A 21,320-nucleotide genomic window follows, 5' to 3' on the forward strand; every position below is an offset into this window, starting at 1 on the left:
TTCTTGGCCAGAGATCAGATTAAGTAAATAGTTTCCATTTCTACGTGAACAGACAGACTTTATCTTGTAAGACTTGAAAGACACTGACAGGAGACAAATGATGGAATGACTTATTTCTTTTGCCTGAGCCATGTGGAAAAACTTGGATTGCTGTTCTGCTGTGCAAATAAATCACAATCACAAAAAAACCTGAGTGGCTTAAAAGCAGAGAAGTGACTTGAAACAGCCCATCAGTGACATCCAAAGTAAATATAGCAAGTAAAATATTTTAAGTAAATATAATTCACGCATATAGAGTAGACAGAAAATCAGCTATTTTCAGTATTATGGGACTGCACCAAAACTGGTTTTAAAAGATACTGGGTATAATTTAAAGTCATGCCAATAAGATTAAACAACTTGGGTCTCTCCCTGAAAGATGTAAGAACTCAGAATCATTTGAATTGAGTTGTTACTGCATTGCAAGTAAAATGATTGTCATACTCTGTCATATGTAAATACTAAATGGAACAGATTTTAAATCCCCATTGGTTGGGAAATTGAGTAATTCTATAAATTACTCTATAAATTACCAGTGAAGTTACTCTGATTTTATACTAACATAGTAAGAAGCCCCTTGGTCTCTTATCTTCTCTAAAGTATGCTGTGTAGCATTTTAGTATTGCTCAGGAATTAACAAAAATATCAATCGTACTTTAGCAAAGCCTAAAAATACTTTATAGTCAAATGGATTATCACAAAGGTACTGAAAATGTGAAAGGACACACAATTCTGATTTTTATAGTTAGATGCATAGCCATGTTAATATATGAAGAGATTGTCTTAAAAGGTAACATAACAATTGAAATAAAATACAATTAATTATCTTAGACATTATAATAATAATATTGTTTCACATGGGCACTGTATAAATATGGATGTAGATTGAAATTTTTTGTAAATGATTATAATGTAAGTTTGAATAACTTAGATGTCAGCAACCAAAGCTGAACATCTAAATAGGGCCCCAACTGTCTCTGATAAAGCAGCTAAAATTTCCAGTAGTTTCTGTACATCTTGCTTCTAATGAACCTGGGGTGGTATTGAAGGAACATGACATTACTTAAAATAATTTGGCATTAGATTCTGTTTCAAAGCTGAACATTTATGTTGTCCACTAACAGCACATTTTTAAGGAAAACATAAATGTATTATATTCTCTCTCATTGTGGAAATCTTGAGATTTAATGTACATTGCTTCTATCAGCATCAGTGAGTTGTGTAATTTCCTTACTTTCTACTCAAATATAATATAGAGGTAGTTTGCACTATTCTACCAAGAAATAATACAACTGTTCTCTTAGGTACATTATTTCAGGTGTATATTATGGGTAAGAAGTGGCCATCTTGTTTGCACAACTTCTGTTAGAAAATTAATTTAATGATATTTGTGACTTCACTTATGCAGATAAGGTAGTGGATATTTTTCTAATTATCTTTATATAATTAGATGTGAATTAGTCTCTTTAAGATTATCTCAATTGTTTCATTGATTTTTTTAATGTTTGCTTGTGTCCCTTTTTTGGTTGTGTGTGGGAATTACACAACTCTTAAAGATATATATCTGGTACATGCTAAGGTCTTCAACCACCTCACATCCTTAGGAAAAATCACAAAGGAAATAAAATGTTTAAATTTCTGCCTTATGTCTCTATTCTTCTTCAATAATACCTGAAGTTCTGTTAACAAATTTTTATCTCCAAAAGTCAAGCAGCTCTCTAGGTGTTCCTACAGCTTCATGTCTACAGAATCATACCAATAGAAAGACACTGACAGAGAGGCTGTGTTGGTTTTTGGTTGGATCCAGGACTCCAACAAGGCTGGGCCTCAGATTTGTTGTAATATCTGATGTTTAGAATTTAATAGGTGATGTCTTGCTTAGTTGCAATATTTTCAGTCCTTCTGGAGTGAATCACCTGTAGGACTTCTTATTGCAAGCAGCTGTGAAAAAGTAATTCCTTCATTCTTCTGTTTTGGAACACTGTCTTGGAAGGGGAGTTTTTTGTGACTGCTTTGGAAGCTCAGGGGCTGCCTATATCTTGGTTCATTATATTTTTCATCTGATCTCCTTTTCTCCCTGCTGTGTTGGGTGCTTTAGCATGGCCTTGATCAGCAGCCCGCCGGGCATCCAGAATCCCCCACCTCCTCCCGAGGCTCCAGGAGCCTGAGCTGGGGCCATGCAGTGTGCCTGGACAGGCATTGGCAGCAGTGGGAAAAAATCTGAAACACTCTCACTTCTGTTCCTGGCCTCTGGGGTATATATTTATCAAAATGCTGGTTTTCAGTCTATAAGTTTTGTTGTTTGCCCGTCAATATTCATGCTGGTTATTTAAACTTTATTGAGGCAAACAGTTATGTGCTGCATCCCCTTGGTACAAATTAGGTAGAGATTGACACCCGTGAATGCTTCAACAGTATGTAGTACCAATGCCTCAGTTTCATTAAAAGTAATGAATTAAGTTTGTGGATTTATAGACCTCATTTTTTTATTTCCAGTCACCACTGTCTTGCTTCTGTATACATAATAATTAGTCTTCCGACTTTGCAGGGTACATCCCCAGGCCATTTTCTGGATATTTATGCAGTTAGTTCAACGAACTTTGCTTAGGAATTGCTATGTGATTAAGAGTCATTACCTTCTCGGATTGCCCATTTTACAAATTACCTAGAGATTTCATTTCTGCAATTAAGTTTTCTTATTACTTTTATAAAGCCAAAACATTTTTGCGGTGAACTCGCCTAGCTAACAAACAACAAAGGCTTTGTGGTTGCGCTTGTGCTCCAAGGGTGATCCTCCGTCCCTGTCAGCAGCTGCCAGAACAAGCCATGCCCACGGAGCTGTGAGCGGTTTGCCGGGGTTTGTCACGAGCAAGTTCCTCGCTCGGGCAGCCTGGGTGAGTGGATCAACAGCGAAGGAAGGAACACGCTGGCTCCTGATCTATAGGGAGTTCTCCGTGCGCCCGGTGCCACCCGCGCCCCGCGGGTTTCCGGCAGCGAGAGGGAGCGGGGGCTTTCCCGGGACCCGGGACGCTGCCCCTCCCGCGCGGGGGCGGGCACGCTGCCTCCTCCGAAACGGGCGGGTGCCGGGCGGGCCCGGTCCGCGGGGGTCAGCCTGGAAACGAGCGTTCTAGGGGAAGGAAGAAGAGGATAATCCGGACCGGGGGCAGCCAGCGGGACTCGGCGCTAGCGCCGCGGCCGCGGCCGGGCCCGTCCTCCGCCTCTCGGCAGTCACCGCCCGGGGCCGGACTGCAGCGGGCTGGCCGCCTCCCCCGCCCCGCCGGCGGAGCGAACCACTGCGGCTCGCCGAGGAGGTGAGGCACCTGTCACCGCGGGCGGCGGCGGCGGCGGGCGGCCCCGCGGCGGGCGGCGGCGGCGGCTCTGGGCGCGTCCCGCGGCGGGGGCGCGGCGGGGGCGCGGCGGCGGAGGGGCGGGCGGCGGGCGGGAGCGCGGCCGCGGCGGCCGCGGCGCCTCATCCTCCCCCGCGCCGCCGCCGCGGGTGTGCGCGCGGAGCCGTGTCCGTGCCCCCGCTGCCGCCGCCGCCGCTGCCTGCAATGGCGTTGAGGAGACGCGGCGGCTGCTGCCTCCTGTCAGGCGGGCGGCGGCAGCGGCCGCTCTGCGCAGAGGAGGCGCGGGGGCAGCGCTGAGTCGGGCGGCCGGGGGAGTCCGTCGCGGCTGTCGGCTGGGTAAGGCAGCGTGCGCGCTCGGGGGCAGAGGCGCCGGGCTCCGCGGGGAACAGCGCTGGCACCGGGCTTTTGTTTCGCGGGGGCGGCGGGTGCGTGCCCGGGCACTGCCCTTCCGCGAGGTGCTGCCGCCCGAGGCCCCGCGGCTCCAGCCCGCTGGGGCGGCACGGCCGCCCGAGGAGGAGCCGCCGCGGGGGCTCCAGCGCTGCCCTCTCGGATTTATTGCCTTCTGCGAGGGCTGCTTGGCTCGCCGAGGGTCTCTGCCGTGTCGCCTTTCCAGTCGCCCGTGGCGATCGGCGAGAGGGGAGCGGGAGCTGCGCGGGGACGGGCGCGTCGCTGTCGGCGCGGCGGCCGCGGGCTCCCGGCACCGGCACCGGCACCGGCACCGTGTGTGCAGTGGCCAGAGTGAGGCGTCCCCGCCTCGGCAGCGGCGGCGCGGCGGGGCGAGCGCTGGGAGCAGGAACGGAGGGGAAAGGAGAGGGGGCTGGCTCGGAAGACCCCCGGGGTGCCCTTCGCCGGGCTGCGGGGGCCGGGGATGAGCCCCTGGGGCCGGGGCGCGCGAGCGGTCCAGCGCCTGGCTCCTTTTCTGCATCTCCTCGTTGGTGCCTCCAGGGTCTTACAGACGATAAAACCTCTGCCCGTGACAAGGGGCAACTTTCTCTAATGGGATTTCACTTCCTTTACCCTGTCAGCTGAAGATGTCAACTTTGGGCGCAGTTTTTGTATTCCCTTGAGCTGATGTTTAATTTGTCTTTCTAAGCGTATTATCTTTGATCGCATTTCTACCATTATGTTTCTCTGAGAGAGCAAGGATTGTCTTGCAGTGCCTCATATTTCATGTCACATTACCTTTCCTTTGCATGCATATTTGTGCCATGATACTATACTTGTGAATGGAAAGCTATGATTATTTGTTCTTTCACTGTGATGTTATAGATTGTAAATTATGCAACAGTAAATTTGAGAAAGTCTGTAATGCCAAGTTTTCACATGTCTGTGCAGTGTTGGTTTGTATTTTTTTTTTTTTTTTTGGTAGTTTTTTGTAAACATGTCAAAAAGTGGTAAATGGAAATTTGTGACAGACTTAAAGTACCTGACATGGTTTCAGAAAACCTCCTTTCTATTGCAGGTTAAATCAGCCCTTGTTCTTGAGAGTCCTCAGTCGTGCTGCTTTGTCAAAATTGACCGTGTGCATTAAGACATTTGCCTCCAGATGTGTCAAGTATGGTCCTGCTGAAGGGCAGTGGCCCTTGAGGAAAAACACTCCTCAAGCAGAATCTCTGCTGTGGCGAACTACTGAGAGCGGTACCGCAGAAACTATGCAAGCAGGTTTCACACTTCTGAAGTAAACATGATGAAAACAGAGTCTTCAGGAGAAAGATCCACCCTCCGAAGTGCCTCTCCTCACAGAAATGCTTACAGAACTGAGTTCCAGGCGCTGAAAAGCACCTTTGACAAACCGAAATCAGATGGAGACCAAAAAGCGAAAGAGGAAGGAGAGGCCTCCCAGAGCAGGGGAAGGAAATATGGCTCAAATGTCAATAGGATCAAGAACTTATTTATGCAGATGGGCATGGAGCCCACTGAAAGTGCTGGAGTTGCCCCTAAAACCAGGGGAAAGGGTGGCCCTCCATCACCTCAAAGACGAATTAGGCCCAAAGAATTTGTAGAAAAAGCAGATGGTTCAATCGTAAAGTTGGAATCGTCCGTCTCTGAAAGGATAAGTAGATTTGACACTATCCATGATGGTCCTTCCTATTCCAAGTTTACTGAAACTCGGAAGATGTTTGAGCGAAATGCTCATGAAATGGGACATTCAAATCGCTATTCCCCAAAGAAAGAGAAAATAATTTCTAATGAACTTCCAGATGAGTGGTGCAGCTCTAAGTCTCACAGAGGCAGCACTGATTCACTGGACAGTCTTAGCCCAAGGACAGAGACTGTCTCTCCAACTGTGAGTCAGCTCAGCGCAGTTTTTGAAAACACTGACTCACACAACGTAATCGTAGAAAAGTCCGAAAACAACGAAGAGTACTCTGTAACTGGTCACTATCCACTAAACCTCTCATCTACTGTCACAAATATCTCCTCCTCAGTTGCAAACCTTGAGGGTTTCAGTCCTTTGAAAGAGTCCAGCACGTGGTCTCCCCCAGCCAAACAGAGTACAGGTGTGATGTCTGTTGAGAACTCTCAGCAGACTAACACGCCCTTAACACCGAGACAGAAAGTGTCCACAGGCACTTTGGCAGGTTCAAAAACAACTGAAGAAATAAAAAAGACCACAGAGGCAAGTGCTGATTCTGTTGAGAGTTCTGCAACAAGTCAACAGGATTTGGTTGGTGCGCTTGACAGCGAAAGATCTGTGGACAGCTGTGCTAGGAGTAAGTCAAAAACAGAGACAGGAGTTTTGGTGCAGCAGAAGGAACAGTCAGAACATACAGAAGGTGTCTTTGATCGGCCTGAACCTGCAGAATTAACAAGAAATGTAGCTTCAGGTGGTGATTTTGCCACAGATGCTTCTGAGTCCCATTATGACGAGGAAAGTGAAAAAGATGGGCATGAAGATGTGAATAATTTTCAGAGTTCCCATGTGTACATGCATTCTGACTACAATGTGTATCGGGTACGATCCAGGTATAATTCTGACTGGGGAGAGACAGGTACAGAACAGGATGATCTGGATGACAGTGATGAAAATAACTGTTATGAACCTGATATGGAATATTCTGAAATTAATGGGTTGCCAGATGAAGATGAAATCCCAGCCAACAGAAAAATACAGTTTAGCCGGGCTCCAATTAAGGTAAAGTTTCTTATGTTCCTTTTTTTTTACAGTTTGGTTTGTTTTCAAATGCAGCCCTATTTGAAGGAGATTTTGACATTTGATCTTGCCTCCAAAAAGATTTCAGAGGATCTTTTGATACATGTCTCTATTGCAGTCAGTGAACGTAATCTTAAATGAAGTAAGGCAGCTGAGCTCTGATGAGCTCGTGTCATTTCCTAGATTTTCTGATGCCTGACTAAACCAGCAGAATTTGAGCATGACAGCTGGGCTTGTGAAGCTCAAGAATTTTGCCATGCATATTTTGACTTCTATGACTGCACTGTAACCACATTGTGAAATGTCAGTGTGGGTATTTGGTGACTTTTGTGCTGCTTGCTTGATTTCATATGAAATCACAGCTTCTTGAGATTGAAAGGCTCTTCCTCAGCTCTCAGCAGATTCTTAAAGTACCTGTATTTAGAGACTGTGTCCTGAAGTACAGTGTGATCTTGTAGTAGAGGACTGTTAATATTCCACATCTCAATCAGTATCATCTTTTGTAGTAGCACTTATTTAAAATTTTAAAGCATTTATATATATAGAGAGAGTGTATCTTAGTGCTACAGAAAGGTGAAATCAACTGACTGAAATACGTAGTGAAGGGTGTGCTTTTTGCAGAGCTGTTATGGTTTGTTTTTAAGTACCTTGAAATTACCACTAAGAATGTTGTTTCCAGTACATTTCAGTTCAAGAAAGAATAACTAGTTAATGGCTTGTTAAGTTTTGTTGTACCAGCTTTTCACTGCTGAGTCTCAGGGTTAAATATAAAAGTATTTTACTTCCAAGATGATTTTAGTACATGTGTGTGATGGTTTGACCCTGGCTGGAGATGCCACATGTCTGTAATGGACAATTAAAAACCATAGCAATTGTTGCAGAAATGGCTTCTTGAAACAGAAGTATATCATAGAGTACTTGAAATGTAAGTACACATTAAAAATGTGTAATTGAAGTTGACTGTTTTCTTTGTGTGATTTTAGCAATGAAAATTACTAAGTCAATGAACAGAAGTGCCAGTGTTAAAGTAATGTTTACAAAATCTGCATTCACACTGCCTGTGGTTTAAAGTAGGGTGGGATGTGTATTGTAATATGAAATTTTCATCTGAATAAAGCAACCAGATTTTCATGTCTGTTTATCACAGAGTGGAGTAAAAAGAACTGTCTTACTTCATGCTTTGAAAAGAGGATTTTTACATTGAAAGAAAGAAAATATTCCAAGACAAGATAATGGATTTTTCTTATAATTTTAGTTTGTTAGTGTTCTATTCAGGCTTGCATCATGAACCAAAATTTCTAAGTATTTTTGTTCCCTCCTGATTGTTCTTATATTTAAAGTACCTGGTTTTCTTGAATTCTTGAGGGGAGGTGAAGTGGGGAAAACCTTGATTGCAAAGAAACTTGTCCCCTCCTTGAGCTGCTTTCCAGCTCAAGCTAATAGACAAGATGTACTAATATACAAGATGATGTTCTCTCTTCTGAAAGATCTACCAGTTGTTTATGATGGTTCCAGCAGATGAAAATACAGAAAGTGACTCCACTGATTTTATTCTTGAGATGGTCAGACTTTTCTGCTGTTACTAAAAGAGCTAATAGTGACATTTTTACTTCAGTGTATTGCTGTTTGAATCATGCTGTCATGCCAAGTGCTTTAAGAGTATTTTCTCAATTATTTGTATTTTTTTCTTTTCAAGTTTTTCATGCTATGTTCATTTCAGATTACATATTGTACAGAAATAATAATAGTCCATTAGGAAAATGCTCTGAAAGTAATTTTTGTAAATAATTAAAAGATTACATTTGTCATGGGTTTAAGCATAAAGCACTCTTAAAAAGCTTATCCAAAGTAAAAGAATCATTGCTTTAATTATTCTGGCATCTTTATTGTAGCTAGGAAGAAAAAAGCATAAAAGCTGTGCTGGGAGAGAACATTTGAGAGGCTTGGGAGATCCCCTGCTTTTTGTCCTGGGTGCCTCCAGTGCATGCAATCTGTTAGTCATGTGCAGAAGCAGAAGTGAGACCATGTGAAAGGCTGGCCCTAGCAGGAGGAACTTCTGCAAAAGTTGTGGAGAATTAAAAGCTGCCTCTGGAGTGGCTCTCCCTTCTCTGTGCAGTTTCCTCGGCAGTGTGAAGCTGTGTGAGCCAGGGCAGGCTGCCAGAGTCATCAGGTCACTGCCTGGCCACACTGCCGTGGGCAGGGACCCAGGAGGGGCAGCTGGAGGAGCCCCTGGAGGGTCCTTGTGGCTCCTGAGTCTCTGGGCTCCTGCACTCCTCCTCCAACAGGGCTGCCCATGGGACACACTGCTGGGAGGCTGGAATGGCTCTGGCAGCAGGTTTCTATGCAGCGCAGCTCTCAGTGAGCAGTGCAGGCAGCAAGAGGGACTTGTGTTCTGTCCCCTCACACAGTGCCAGCAGATGAACTTACCCAGTCACTCCCTGTGCCCCATCTGGTACACAGGGATGTTGCATCTGACTGAATAGGCAGCAACTGTTTAGGAATTTTTCTGTTCTACACAATTTTTTGTGTTAGTGGGCATGACTGGTTTAATTAATACTTAGTTGAACATCATCTCATGCATGGTGTGATTACAAGAGAGGAAAATACAAAGCAATACAGGAGTATTTTCTGAACTGTTGAAAACTGATTTGTCTTTATGAAAGCGATGCAATTAGTACTTGACTATTTTGTTAGGTAGTGGTGTGCAAAGTCCAACCCAAACTCTGGATGTTCAGCATTGATTTCAGTATTGTGCCTTCACTCTCCTCCTACAGGAGAACTCTGAAATAATTAACGAAGTTGGTCTTTGAATGTGTGAACTGTGGAATCAGTGGGTAGTTATTGCCATAAAGTTGTTACTTGAAGATCTCAACAGGTTTAGGTAAACATCTTTGGACTACTTTTCTATGTGACTTCTTCAGGCAGACATGTAAGAGACTTTTTTGTCGCTGTAAGGGAAATGCTGAGGACTATGAGAAGCAATGAAGTATAGGCAGAAGGATAAATAAATAAAATCTTACCAAAATGATAAAGACTGAAATTGCTTGTGTCCCAAGCAGGAAAAAGACTCATTTATTGAGAAACTCACTATCAAGAGGGAAGACTCAAGTCAATGCATGCAGGAAATTCTACTGTGTTACAGTCTGTAATTTTGCTATCACAGATCCCATGCTCCATGGGCCATTTGCTCTGCTCTAGGATTATGGGATATATTTGCTGATTTCATCTCTGTTGAAAGTCCCTTTAGGAGTAGGTGACTGCCCAGAGGCCACTGTAGGCTTGGAGAGTTTCTAGGTATTTGGAGTGTGTATTGCTGACATGAGCAGTTGTGTGTGTGTGGGAGCTTAAACCAGCTTGGTGCTGTTAATAAACAGGAGTACAAAAGGGCCCAAGAGTGGCTGTGGACAGGAGTGTGTTGCAGAACAAGGGATGTGAACATTTCTGTAGCTGTTCATATGACTGTTTATGTAGTGATATAGAGGCTTTTATCAGCACTGCCCTGCTCAAGTGTTGAGATACTGTGTTTGTGCTCAGGGATAGAACTGAAGCTCTCCAGGGCAAGCGTAGGAGGTGAAAAAGTTAAGTAAATGGGATAAGGAAAAACATACCCTGGTTTTTCCAGGGATACTTTGCTACCAAAGAAACAAAACAACGCCCCCAACCCAGCACTCACTGATTTATTGGTCTTTCATTGGGTTTCGCAGGGTTTCCTGAGGGTTGGGTCAAGTACTGCTTCCCAGACACTGCTGGCTAATTGGACAAGGTTTGCCTGTAATGCAGAATTCATTAGCTCGTGGCTTTCCACACCCTAGCAAATGGAAATGTATTGATTGTCCAAATCATAAGTAGTTTTTTGAGCCATGCTTCTTCCATCTTGGGTAGAATTAGGATGAAGAGCAATGTTCACCTTTTCCCTTTCCAAGTCCATAGTTTCTGCTGCCCTGATAGCTGCATCTTCAGTTAGTGCCTGATTTCTGGCACCAGGTACACGTTAAACCATTTAAAGCTGTTAACAGCAATTTGTGTCTCCTGCTGAGCTTCCTTTTGCAACCTTCTGCTCCACTGACTCTGTCCTACCAGCCAAGGGGTTGGGTATTATGTGATCAAACCGTATGGCAGACAGCAGGGGACTTGTGGTGCTGTGAGGGGGTTTGGCCCAAGCTGCTGCTGCTCTTTTTAGCATTCTCTAAAGCTTTCTTAGGGTGCAGTGGTGAAGGGACATCTCTGCAGACCTCTCTTGAGTTTTGGGGTAGGTGGGAGAGAGGGTAACATGAAAGAAGATACATAGCAAATGGCACTTCCATCCTTCAGCTAATTCCATATGAAGAGAATGTAATCACTAGTACCCATGCCTCCTGTTGTGCTTCCTCTCTTTTGTCTGGCAGCATGACTGAATTTTATACCCCACAATATTTCAGTTTTCCAGGTCATGTCTTGTTCAAATGGTCTTCCAGAATTGGAACTTGTTCTCTCTCTCTCTCTCACCTTTGAAGAAAATTTACAAGTGCTGTGATTATAGTTAGTGTAGAACATAAATGAAATTTGTATTTAACAGTTGCTTTGAAATTTTTTTACAAACTTCTTATAAAAATAATTTCAAGGAATGAGTATTTCTTTCAGTTATTCCTCATTTCTGAGGGACCTGAAAGATCATTTAGTTCCAACCCCCCTGCCATGGGCAGGGACTCCTTCCACTAGACCAGGTTGCTCAGTTCCATCCAGTCTGGCCTTGAACATTTCCAGGGTTGGGGTATCCACAGCTTCTCTGGGCAGCATGTTCCAGTGTCTCACCACCCTCACAGTAAATTAAACTTACCCTCTTTCAGTTTGAAGCTATTCCCCCTTGTCCTGACACTACAATCCCTTGTGAAATGTCTCTCTCCATCTTTCTTGTAGGCTCCCATCAGCTACTGCTGCAATTTGGTCACCCCTAAACCTTCCCTTTTCCAGGCTGAACAATACCAATTATCTCTGCCTTTCCTCATAGGAAAGGTGCTCCATCACTCTAATCAACTTAGTGGCCCTGCTCTGGACTTGCTCAACAGTCCATATCCTTCCTGCACTGGGGACCCCAAAGCTGGGTGCTGTGTTCCAGGTAGGGTCTTTCTCCCCAGAGCAGAGCAGAGCAGAGGGGCAGAATCCCCTCCCCTGCCCTGCTGCTTTGGATGCAGCCCAAAAACATTTGGCTTTCTGGGAGGTGAGTGCACTTGGCTGGGTCATATTCAGCCTCTCATCCACCAGCACCTCAAAGTCCTTGTCAGGGCTGCTCCTGGTCTCTTTATTCCTCCAGCTTTTATTGATACTAGGGGTTGCCCCAACAAAATGTGTTCAGGAATGTAAATAGTGTCGGAGAAAGAATCTGAAACAATCTGGCACTAATTACGTTGGAAATATTTAATCTAAAATATCATTATTCTTTATATAATAGCCATCATAATAAAGTATGCTGAAAGCACTTTCAAGTCTTAGTGTAAAAAAGAAGTATTTCTTTGCCTGATGCAATGCTCACTATTGTATTTACTTGTTGTTAAAATGTTGATGAACTATTTTGGATCATAGGAATAATAAGAGAAGGTTACCCATCCACAGGCACTGTACAGTCCAAATTTGTCACTTCTATGTGTGTTTTACTTAAATGAATATTGAGTTGGATTTCAATGATCTCCACATTTTCCACCCCCAGTGAGCCTGTGATTCTATAAAGTAGTCACAGTGCATGTAGGACACTTGTTGTTTAAGGCCAGTATTGAAGACAGGAGTTGCAGAAAGATCCTGAGGCTTTGTTAGATTTGAAATGATTACAGAATCTGAGAAATTCATCCACTTTCTGAATGGGTTAATTATGAAATCCTACAGATAAAAAAAAGATGCGTAGCTCTTTCTGAAATAATTGAAAGAATATTTTGTTTTCCTTAAATTTGGTTCACTACTTCAGCTCCTGTGTTCATGTAGAAGCCTAGAAGATAAGAGAACTAATATGTGTCCTCAGACACAGACAGCTGAATAGCTGTGGAGCCAACCAAGGATTGTTGGTAATAACATTCTGTGAGAAAGATAAGAATGTTTCTGAAGAAGGGGCCATACAGAGGAACAGCAGCCGTTTGCTGAGACTAATGTTCTCGTTTGGGATCCTGGAGATAAGCACAACACTGTACAGCACAAGTGCAGGAATGAGGTTGAGAATGGGGCCTGAAATGTTGACCAAAGGCCAGCCCAGTCATCAAGACTGGTCATCATTTGGTGATCATAAAGACCAGCAAAGACTGGTAAAGCCCTCCAACCCTTTCCAGGAGCGCCTAGAAAATCAGACTGCCCATGGTAGCTAATTGGCATTGAAAGTGAGAAATGTATCTCCAGGGTGAGCATAATTTACTAATAAAATTTTGTAAGCTCTTACGGACCCTCTGACATTTGTTGTTCCTTTTGACCACTAGTATCTCTGAGTTTTGGGTGCTCCCTTCCCCATAAGGGTGGGATTCCACAGTGCATGCTTTGTTTACTGCGTTAGGAGTAGATGATAGTTTTGGCTAAAGCGTGAAACTAAATATTAGGTAGGCTTAGTCTCTTACTCCTGTAGTGTTGAATATATCACCAAACTTTTATGCTCATATTCAAAATTCATAAAATGGGAAGCAAGCTGGTAATTAATTTAATTCATCTCGATGTGTCAAGTATTTTCGTGTACAGAGCTATTGGCTGGGTAGCTTGGAACATGTCTGTTCTGCTGCATAAAATGAACTTAGGCTTTTTTCCAGGTATTGTCAAGTATGGGGAATTCTACTGACTTTAATATTTAAATGTGTTGTACTGCAGGGATTGTCCTAACTTAGATTATTCATGAAAAACAGTGTAAAAAACCAGGTTCTTTGCTCTGGCAATGTGCTCTTAGGGAAGATCTTTTTATGAAAGGCAGAACCTTTTATATGTATTTGTCAAGGAAAGGAATGAGAAGTAAATATTAAGGATTCAGAGGCTGGATGCGCTCAGATAACAAACAGTGAGGGGATAAAGCATTTCAGAAGTTACTGTTTTGATTCAGTCACTGTGGTGAACAAGGACACCTCATAATTGCTGTGGAATTTTACACCTTCACCAATGAGTATTTTGCACACTATTTCAGGTGCAAAAGGGTTTTTTTTAAAGTATATGTGGAATTATTGGACTACAGTAAATAGAATAAAGTTATTTCCCTGTTACAATATGCTGTGAAGTCTTTAACTTTTACATAAAAGTCATAATTTCACTACTAATTCTAGGGATCAGCAATTCCTGGGTGCAATGTTCACACACGTAGCTCTTGAACTAAAAACAAATAATGTTGCCTAAAACCTGGGTTTCATAAGTATTGAGTGCATTCTAGAAGGACTGTGTGTAGAAACAGAATTTGGATTAAATTATTTGCATCAGAGGTTTATGTGGTTTAAATTGAAAAGGGTTTCCACTTAAAGGTTTTGAATTTCAGAAATGCAGACTGAGAAACTGTAGGGAAATGTTTTGAAATTAGCTGAACCAAAGAGCAAAGGGAAGTCTTCGATTCAGAATTAGAAAAAGTGCGTAGGATTTTCATCCCAAGAAAAAGCAGACTATACAAGCAGAATGATTGCAGACCTAATCAGAAGAAAAGTCAGCCAAAGAGAACATCATAAGTTAGCCAAGAACTTGGAAGGAGTGGCAAAAGTGGTTGTTGAAAAAATGAAGAATGTCATAAGAGTTCAAAAGTCTTACATGTGACTAAGAAGTTGCCAGAAGTCAAACTGAGTTTGACCTTGTAAAGGAAAATAGTCCGAGTAATAAAAAGCTATTCATCCATTACAATTCAACAAGAAAGGAAGGTGAGTGTTATGCAGTGGATATGAAGTTATATTATCCCAATTTATTGTGGAAATTCATATAGTGAATTGAAGAAGAAACGTACAGGTTCCTAGTGCTCAGGTTTGTATGGGGCTGGGTCAAAGAAGCTGTGTTTTAGAAAATCTTGCAGCACATATTTCAAAACTAAAAGAGCACTATCAAAGTAGAAATGGTATTTAACTGCAGAAGAGCAAATTTAATAGTTGTTTTTCAAAAAGTAGGAAAAAGTTGGTTCTGGCTGCTTGAAAATTATTAATTTTTTCCCCATAGCAAAGCAATAGAGAACGCTTTTTAAAGAATCAGAGGCAGAGAGGCAAATGGAATACATGTAAATGGATTTATCAGAGGTGGTATATGACAGACTAGATTAGGATCTGCCTTTGATAAGATAAAAGACCTTGTTAAAAATTTCAGTAGTTCTGTCTCAGGAAGTTGGAGCACACTAATGACACTTGCTTTTGACGGAAAGTGGGGAAGCCTTATCATCGCATAGGATTACAGTAAAATATGGGTGACTGCGAGGACTTGAGTAGTGGGATGGATTTATGAGCTAAGAACTTTCACAGTAAACTAGTGACTCATTTGTAGGGGATGACAGCTAAGGAGAAAGCCGCTCTGACTTGCTCCCACAGAATGACAGCAGCAACCCGTGATGTGATGCAGCTGTGAGGAAGGCAAATGGCATTCAAGATAACATGAAGCAAAATATTTTGAAAGCAGTAGGGACTTATGGGTGTCATTTTATAACTCACAAAGGAGACTTCATCTGGACTGTGTCTGATGGATTCTGCTTAAGGCATGTGGCTTTGCAGGAAGAGCTGGAGCAACTTGGTGCTCTTATGTGTCTTTTTCTTGGTTAATTCTATCCTAAAACAGGGGTCTTAAGAAACTTGTCTTGCTCATTGAGTGATGCACAAGGCCTGAAAAGGACCATTATTGCATTTCTGTATTCAAGAGAAAAGGCACCTGAAAACTAAGTGGCAGCATTCCACTTTTAAGATGGAATTGAATGTTTTCCAACTAAGATGAAAGAATTTTAATAGAAGGCACTCTTCCTACATTCCTGATAGACTACTGTGTTGTGTAGCAGTGTCTGTTAATTTTTTAAAGTCTTGTGATTATCTTTAGCTCTGTTGACCTTGAAGGCCAAAAATAATCTATTAAAAAGAGTACCAGACATTCCTGTAATCAAATGGTACAAAGTAATGGATGTTATTCTGTGGTGTCTTTTTTTATATAGAAAGTGTTCTATTGGGAGAAGCTAATTTTACTCGAGTTACTTAAAAGAGTTGATTCAAGATACTCATCAGATCACTCAGATAATTCCATATGATAAAGTTAGTGGAAGGTGTGAATACAGAATTTATCTCCAAGACCTGTTTACCGTGTGCTGTTATACATAAAGCTGCGCTTCTTAGTCTATGCACATCCTCAACTTCTGATGTTCCACTCTGTAGTTTCCATCTGCCTTAATATTCGGTGAATGATCTCAAGGGCATCTCAAGATGCTGGTTCACATTGGTATCCTCCAGTGTTCAATCTATGCTGCATGTAGACCTAGGAACTTCCATTTAATAAAATCACTGTATTTCGCATTAGTTGTTTGAAAGCAATAAACTATAGAGGCTTTTAAAAGTCATGCTATCAAACTCCTCTCTAATTCATCTCATTCATGGCCTTTATGATACAGCATTAGGATTTTTTTATCTAGCTTGTAATCATCTTTACATCTTTATAAGCTTGCAGTCATCTTTAAGATGGATGGTGATATATTTAGGTTCTGACATACTCTAGATTCCTTAGATGTGTAGAATCTGACATACCTATTCATTCTGCCTTCTTAAAAACCCAAAGATGCTTTCTCATTAGTGTTAGCTTGAGTGATTGCCCAGTAGATTTCATTGTGCATGGACCATTTAAATAAAATATTCAAAATATGTTAGTGTTGTATTTTTGTATTTTTTTGCAAGGGCAAACCAGAGAGAGCACATTAATCCAGAGGTTTAGAGCACTCTTGAAAAAAGCTGGTAATTTAACAGTGTGGAAAAGTGCACTAATGCAAATGAGAATGTTTCAGTATGACATTTGATAGGGACTACCAGACCATATAGCTCTTTATTCCCCTTTGCCCAGTCATTTTCCTCTGAAGTAGTTGCTCAGTTTTATCTTTCTTAATTTAGTAGGTTGACTAAAAAATGTTTGCTTGATGTTTTGCACATTTCTTTCGTGTTAATATTTGACTTGGGGAGGAGGGAAATACCATAAAAGAGTAAAGAGAGGGGCTCTTTTTTTCCTTTTATTTTTCTTTTCTCTCTTTCTTTGTGTATGGCCACTGAAAAATTCTCCAAGCTTAACAGCTGTAGATCCAAAATAACTGCTGAGACTTACTGTGGTTTACTGCAATGCATTCCACAGTCATTACCAGTAAGTCTTGACCATTAAAAAGGGGAAGTTGTACCTAATCAACCTCATAACCATCTGCAAAGAAATGACTGTCTTAATAGGTGATGGGAGAGCAGTGGCTGTTGTGCACATTCACTTCAGTAAGGCTTTTGACGTAATATATTCACAGAGAAGCTTGTTGAATATGGGTTAGATGAGCACACAGTGAGGTAGGTTGGAAACCGGCTGAACAGAGAGGTGGGAAGCCACAAACCTCATCGAGTTCAACAGAGAGAGGTGCAAAGTCCTGTGCCTGGCCCCATGCATCATTATATTCTCGGAGGCATTCCAGAGCGTGGATCCTCTTCAGCTTTGCAGAAGAGGCTCCAGGGTGCTGGACAACATCAAGTGGAACGTGAGTCAGCCATGTGCTCGTGTAACAAGGAAGGCTGACTTTATTCTGGGCTGTGTTAGCATGAGTGCTGCCATCAGGTCAAGGGAGGTGATCGCTGCTCAATACCACTGAGGCCACATGTGGAGTTCTGGGCCCTATTCCAGGCTCCCCAGCACAGGAGACTGTAGAAAGTCCAGTGAAGGCCCATTAAGATGATTACAGGTTTGGAGCATCTCTCCTGTGAGGAAAGGCTGAGAGAACTGGGACTGCTGAGCCTGGAGAGGTGAAGACTCAATGGTGGTCTTATTAATGTATATAAATACTTGAAGGGAGGGTGCAAGGAAAACAGAGCCAGGCTCTTTACAGTAATGCCCAGCGACAGGGTGAGCACCAGCTGAAACACAGGAGGTTCCCTGTGAACATTAGGAAACTCTTTCCCTGTGAGGGTGACTGAGCACTGACACAGGTTCCCGGAGAGGCTATGGATACTCCATCTTTGGAGATACTCAAAAGCTGTCTGGACATGGTCCTGGGCAAGGAGTGCTATGCTTGAGCTGGGGGGTTGGACCAGATGATCGTGGTAGATCCCTTCTAGTTTGAGCCATCATGTGGTTCTGTTGCTTCATTTAGATCAGAGAAAAACCATTTTCCTGATAGTGAATTTTGGTAACGGAAGCAGATAAATTGCATCCCAGATAAATGATCTTAATGTTATTATTTGTAAAATATACTAAAGTGACTTCTTGTATTATTTATCAGGTTTTAAGACTGCATGGTTTTGCAAATCCAAAGGTGGTGCAGGAGCTCCAATAGGTTTGATTGTAATATTTAATGTTGTTTAAATCTATTTTAGTAAGAGTTAATTGCATAAGCTTAAATTCTTACTTTGTAATAAAAGATAGTTAAGTTTAAGGATTGATACTAGACTTTTAATGTTTCTTGTTAATGAAAAGCTAGGCCCGCCACTGCTAAAAAGGATTTTAAGGGGTTTTTTGGGACATATTTTGTTGTATGCATAAGCAGATTGACCTAACCTTCTAAGTAACATTTAATAAGGCAAAAGATTTTGGGGAAATATTTAAACTAATTTAATTATGAGTTTAATTTTTATGAGGAAAAGGAAAAATTTAAAACTGCCTATGCAAAAATAAAACTGTTGAGGAGTAATGTTCATTTGCAGCAGAGGAAGAGCCCATCAACATTTTGCATGTAGTAGTAGCTGAGGTCTGGATGGCTGGGGTTAGCCTTGATTGGAGTGGGAATTCCTTCATTGGAATGGGGATGTGATCTGATGCCCAGTTGAGTCCAAATTCTCAAAAGCTGTGGTTAAATGAATAAATATTCTCATCCTGATCTGTACATTTTAAGTGAAATATTTAAATTACTCACTTTTTAAATGTACCAAGTTGCTGATTTTGTATAGTGTATCTAGTTTATCTCTCCAGTAGTGAAGGAGGGAGGCATTTTGCTGCACTTCTAAAGCTTAACAACTCTCAGAAGAGAGATGAATGTGCATGTCTGGAGATGACCAACAGCCATTTCTGAAACATAAGAGACATTAGTAAGAAGTCTTTTGAATACTTCTTTGAAAAAAGGGTATATAAGATAGCAAATAGAATAAATAGTTTTCACTTCTTTGGCTTAAAAGTGGTTCTATTGAAGCAGGCCTCCGTTGCCCTTATATGATTTGGGTTATTCATTTTATCTTCCTAGTGCATAGGGTCACTTGTGTCTCTAAGCCCCAAAGAACCACAGTAGTTAATCTGTTCCATTAAGAGCTCCATGTTTCTGAGTTTGAGAAAGCTGGATTTAGCTTGAGAACACTGTGCTGCTGGAAGCTAAATCCAGCAGTGAGAAGCCTGGGGGCTTGCCAGGGGTGGTGGGTGAGCAGGGGTGGTCTTGTGCCCCAGCTGGGCGATGGGGTGGGGGCACAGGCTGGGTCGGGGCTGGGTCAGTACCTGGCACTGTGCCCTGGCAGGGTCCTGCTCCAGCTTTCATAAGCCAGTGGTACTTGGCAGGACTTCACTTGCAGCCTTTAGGACTCAAAGAAGCCACAGGACAGGTTTTTGGCCTTTTTTTAAGAGCTAGCTGCTTCCTGCTGCATCAGTAGTCCTTCAGTATAGCATTATCCAAAATACACAGTTGAACTCTTAACTTCACCATTTTGCCTCACTTGACTACCTGATGCTACCTGAGCATTGAAGAGATTTCTTGGTTTTAAAATGTAGTCTCTCTTTTTCCTCCTTTCCCCCTGGGCCCCCCACCCCCTCCCCTGCCACTGATTTTGGACACATCCAGAGCTGCAGTTTTGTGATGGCCCAGGACAGAATTTCCCTTTCTATCCTCAGTTTGCTTGTTTTCCAGGATTACATACTTGACATTTTGCATTGCATTAAGAAAATGGAAAAGACAACAAAGAAGCTTTTAAAATAATTTTGTTTACAATTTTTTCATTGTTCTATGCAGATCCTGTTCATCATTTGAGTCAAGAATTTACTGTGGTACCTTCACCAAGTTTTTGTTGCAGCATTATATGTTGATTTTGTTTATTGTATTTTATTATTTATAATGAGTAAATAATGTGTGAAATATATAGCTTCATATCCATAGAGGCTCAATGAATGCTGTTCATTTTTTGGTTCTTGTACTGTCCACAGATTATTCTCATCTCAGGCTTTGCTTTTGATAGCTTGATTCTTTATTGTGTGAGAGACAAATAAAATCTAGATGTGCCATATGTTCTATCACAGTTTTCCTTAAAACTGTGGCTGAGACCTGAGAGGAGAAAAAGTGTTTTCTGTCTGTGTTGTGTAGTGCATCTGCTTTATCTGACCAACTTATAGGCAAATCTACTGCCACCACTTTTGAGAGGATACACTTGTACACCTAGAAAAATAAGAATTAAAAGAACAAACTTATTTGTGTATGCAGATACTTGGCTAATAAAATATTGTAGTGGTAATTCATCAGAATGTTTTGAAAGATAAATTTTTGTCTTAAAAACTCTGTAATTTATTCTTACATTACAAACAACACTCCCAAGGGTGTGGGGCTTGCTTTAGCTGCAAGAATTTTTGCAGTGCAGGGTAAGCCTGCCAGGAGGATGTAGCAAAAGTCTGTTAAAGGTAAATATGTCATGACCTCTCTGGTATTAGGTATTTTTTTTTGTTCTCTTTTAAACAAGAGTGGTACTATATTCATGAAATACTAGATGAAATTCTTTGTCTTTTATTAGCACTAGAATTCCAAGATATATCATCACTTGGTGACTTGGTGAATAATAGCTGTCATTTAATGACTGGCTAGGATTACTTTGAAAATAAAGGTCAAAATTTTATCTTTTATCTCACTACTTGAAAAAAACACTAGCAGTAGATGAAAAGGAGGACTGTCTCTCATACCCCTTTCGGACCTCAGATTTTATTATGTTTCTAAAGTGAAAAAAAATGCAATCATACAAGAAATTACATTTGAAACATCTTATTTTGAAATAACTGCTTCTGCTTACATCTGTATTAGTCTATTTGGTGTAGATATCAGTGTCACCACCAGAAATAAGATATTTTTGGGACTCCTAGACATTGTGCAGCTCTTCACTATGCTGCTGTCAGGAACTTGATCAGTAAATTAGTTTAGTTGTACTGGTAACAGATTTCCAGGGATTACCAAGGATTACACCACCGACTCTGACTGAGAACACTGAGCTTGCATGCAAGGATTCCTGAGTGCCCATTACTACAGAATACAAACCATATTGCATATGAATGGCAGACAATGGTGCAGACCATGGAGACCATCATTACAGCATCACTGAGTCCTGTGTCATTTTCTGCACCATTTGAAATAAAAAATAAGTGATTAGTGTGCATTTGTAAGAGGACACCTGGATAGACCTGATAATGGCAGTGACCTAAAGAAATGCACAGCTTTTAATTTTTTTGATCTTATGATGCATTCAGCAGTATTGAATAGAGTGGGCATTAGGAGAGTTACAAAACAGACAGTGCTTCCTTTTCTCATGGATGTGTGACAGCAAGCAAGCTTAACAGAATGAGAAAGTTTGGAACAGCCAAAACTTCAGAGAGTGACAATGTTAAAAAGCTTCTCAAATTGAGATGACTTAGGGGAATTTTTCTTAAAACTGGAAACATGA

At 41.8% G+C, this 21,320-nt stretch overlaps 1 protein-coding gene across 3 annotated transcripts in view; it reads left to right on the forward strand.

Annotated features, from left to right (window-relative positions):
* The first annotated feature begins 3,651 nt into the window (after positions 1–3,651).
* The window catches only part of PPP1R9A (protein phosphatase 1 regulatory subunit 9A), a 129,309-nt gene continuing 111,640 nt past the window's right edge, over positions 3,652–21,320 (forward strand). For all 3 annotated transcript variants that reach the window (XM_053977638.1, XM_053977648.1, XM_053977655.1), the window contains exons 1-2: positions 3,652–3,722; positions 4,849–6,522. In XM_053977638.1, the coding sequence (XP_053833613.1) occupies positions 5,071–6,522 (1,452 nt within the window). In that variant the 5' untranslated portion in view covers positions 3,652–3,722; positions 4,849–5,070. The remainder of the gene's footprint in view (positions 3,723–4,848; positions 6,523–21,320) is intronic.

The sequence above is a fragment of the Vidua macroura genome, chromosome 1, assembly GCF_024509145.1.
Source record: "Vidua macroura isolate BioBank_ID:100142 chromosome 1, ASM2450914v1, whole genome shotgun sequence".
In the NCBI taxonomy this organism is placed as follows: domain Eukaryota; kingdom Metazoa; phylum Chordata; class Aves; order Passeriformes; family Viduidae; genus Vidua; species Vidua macroura.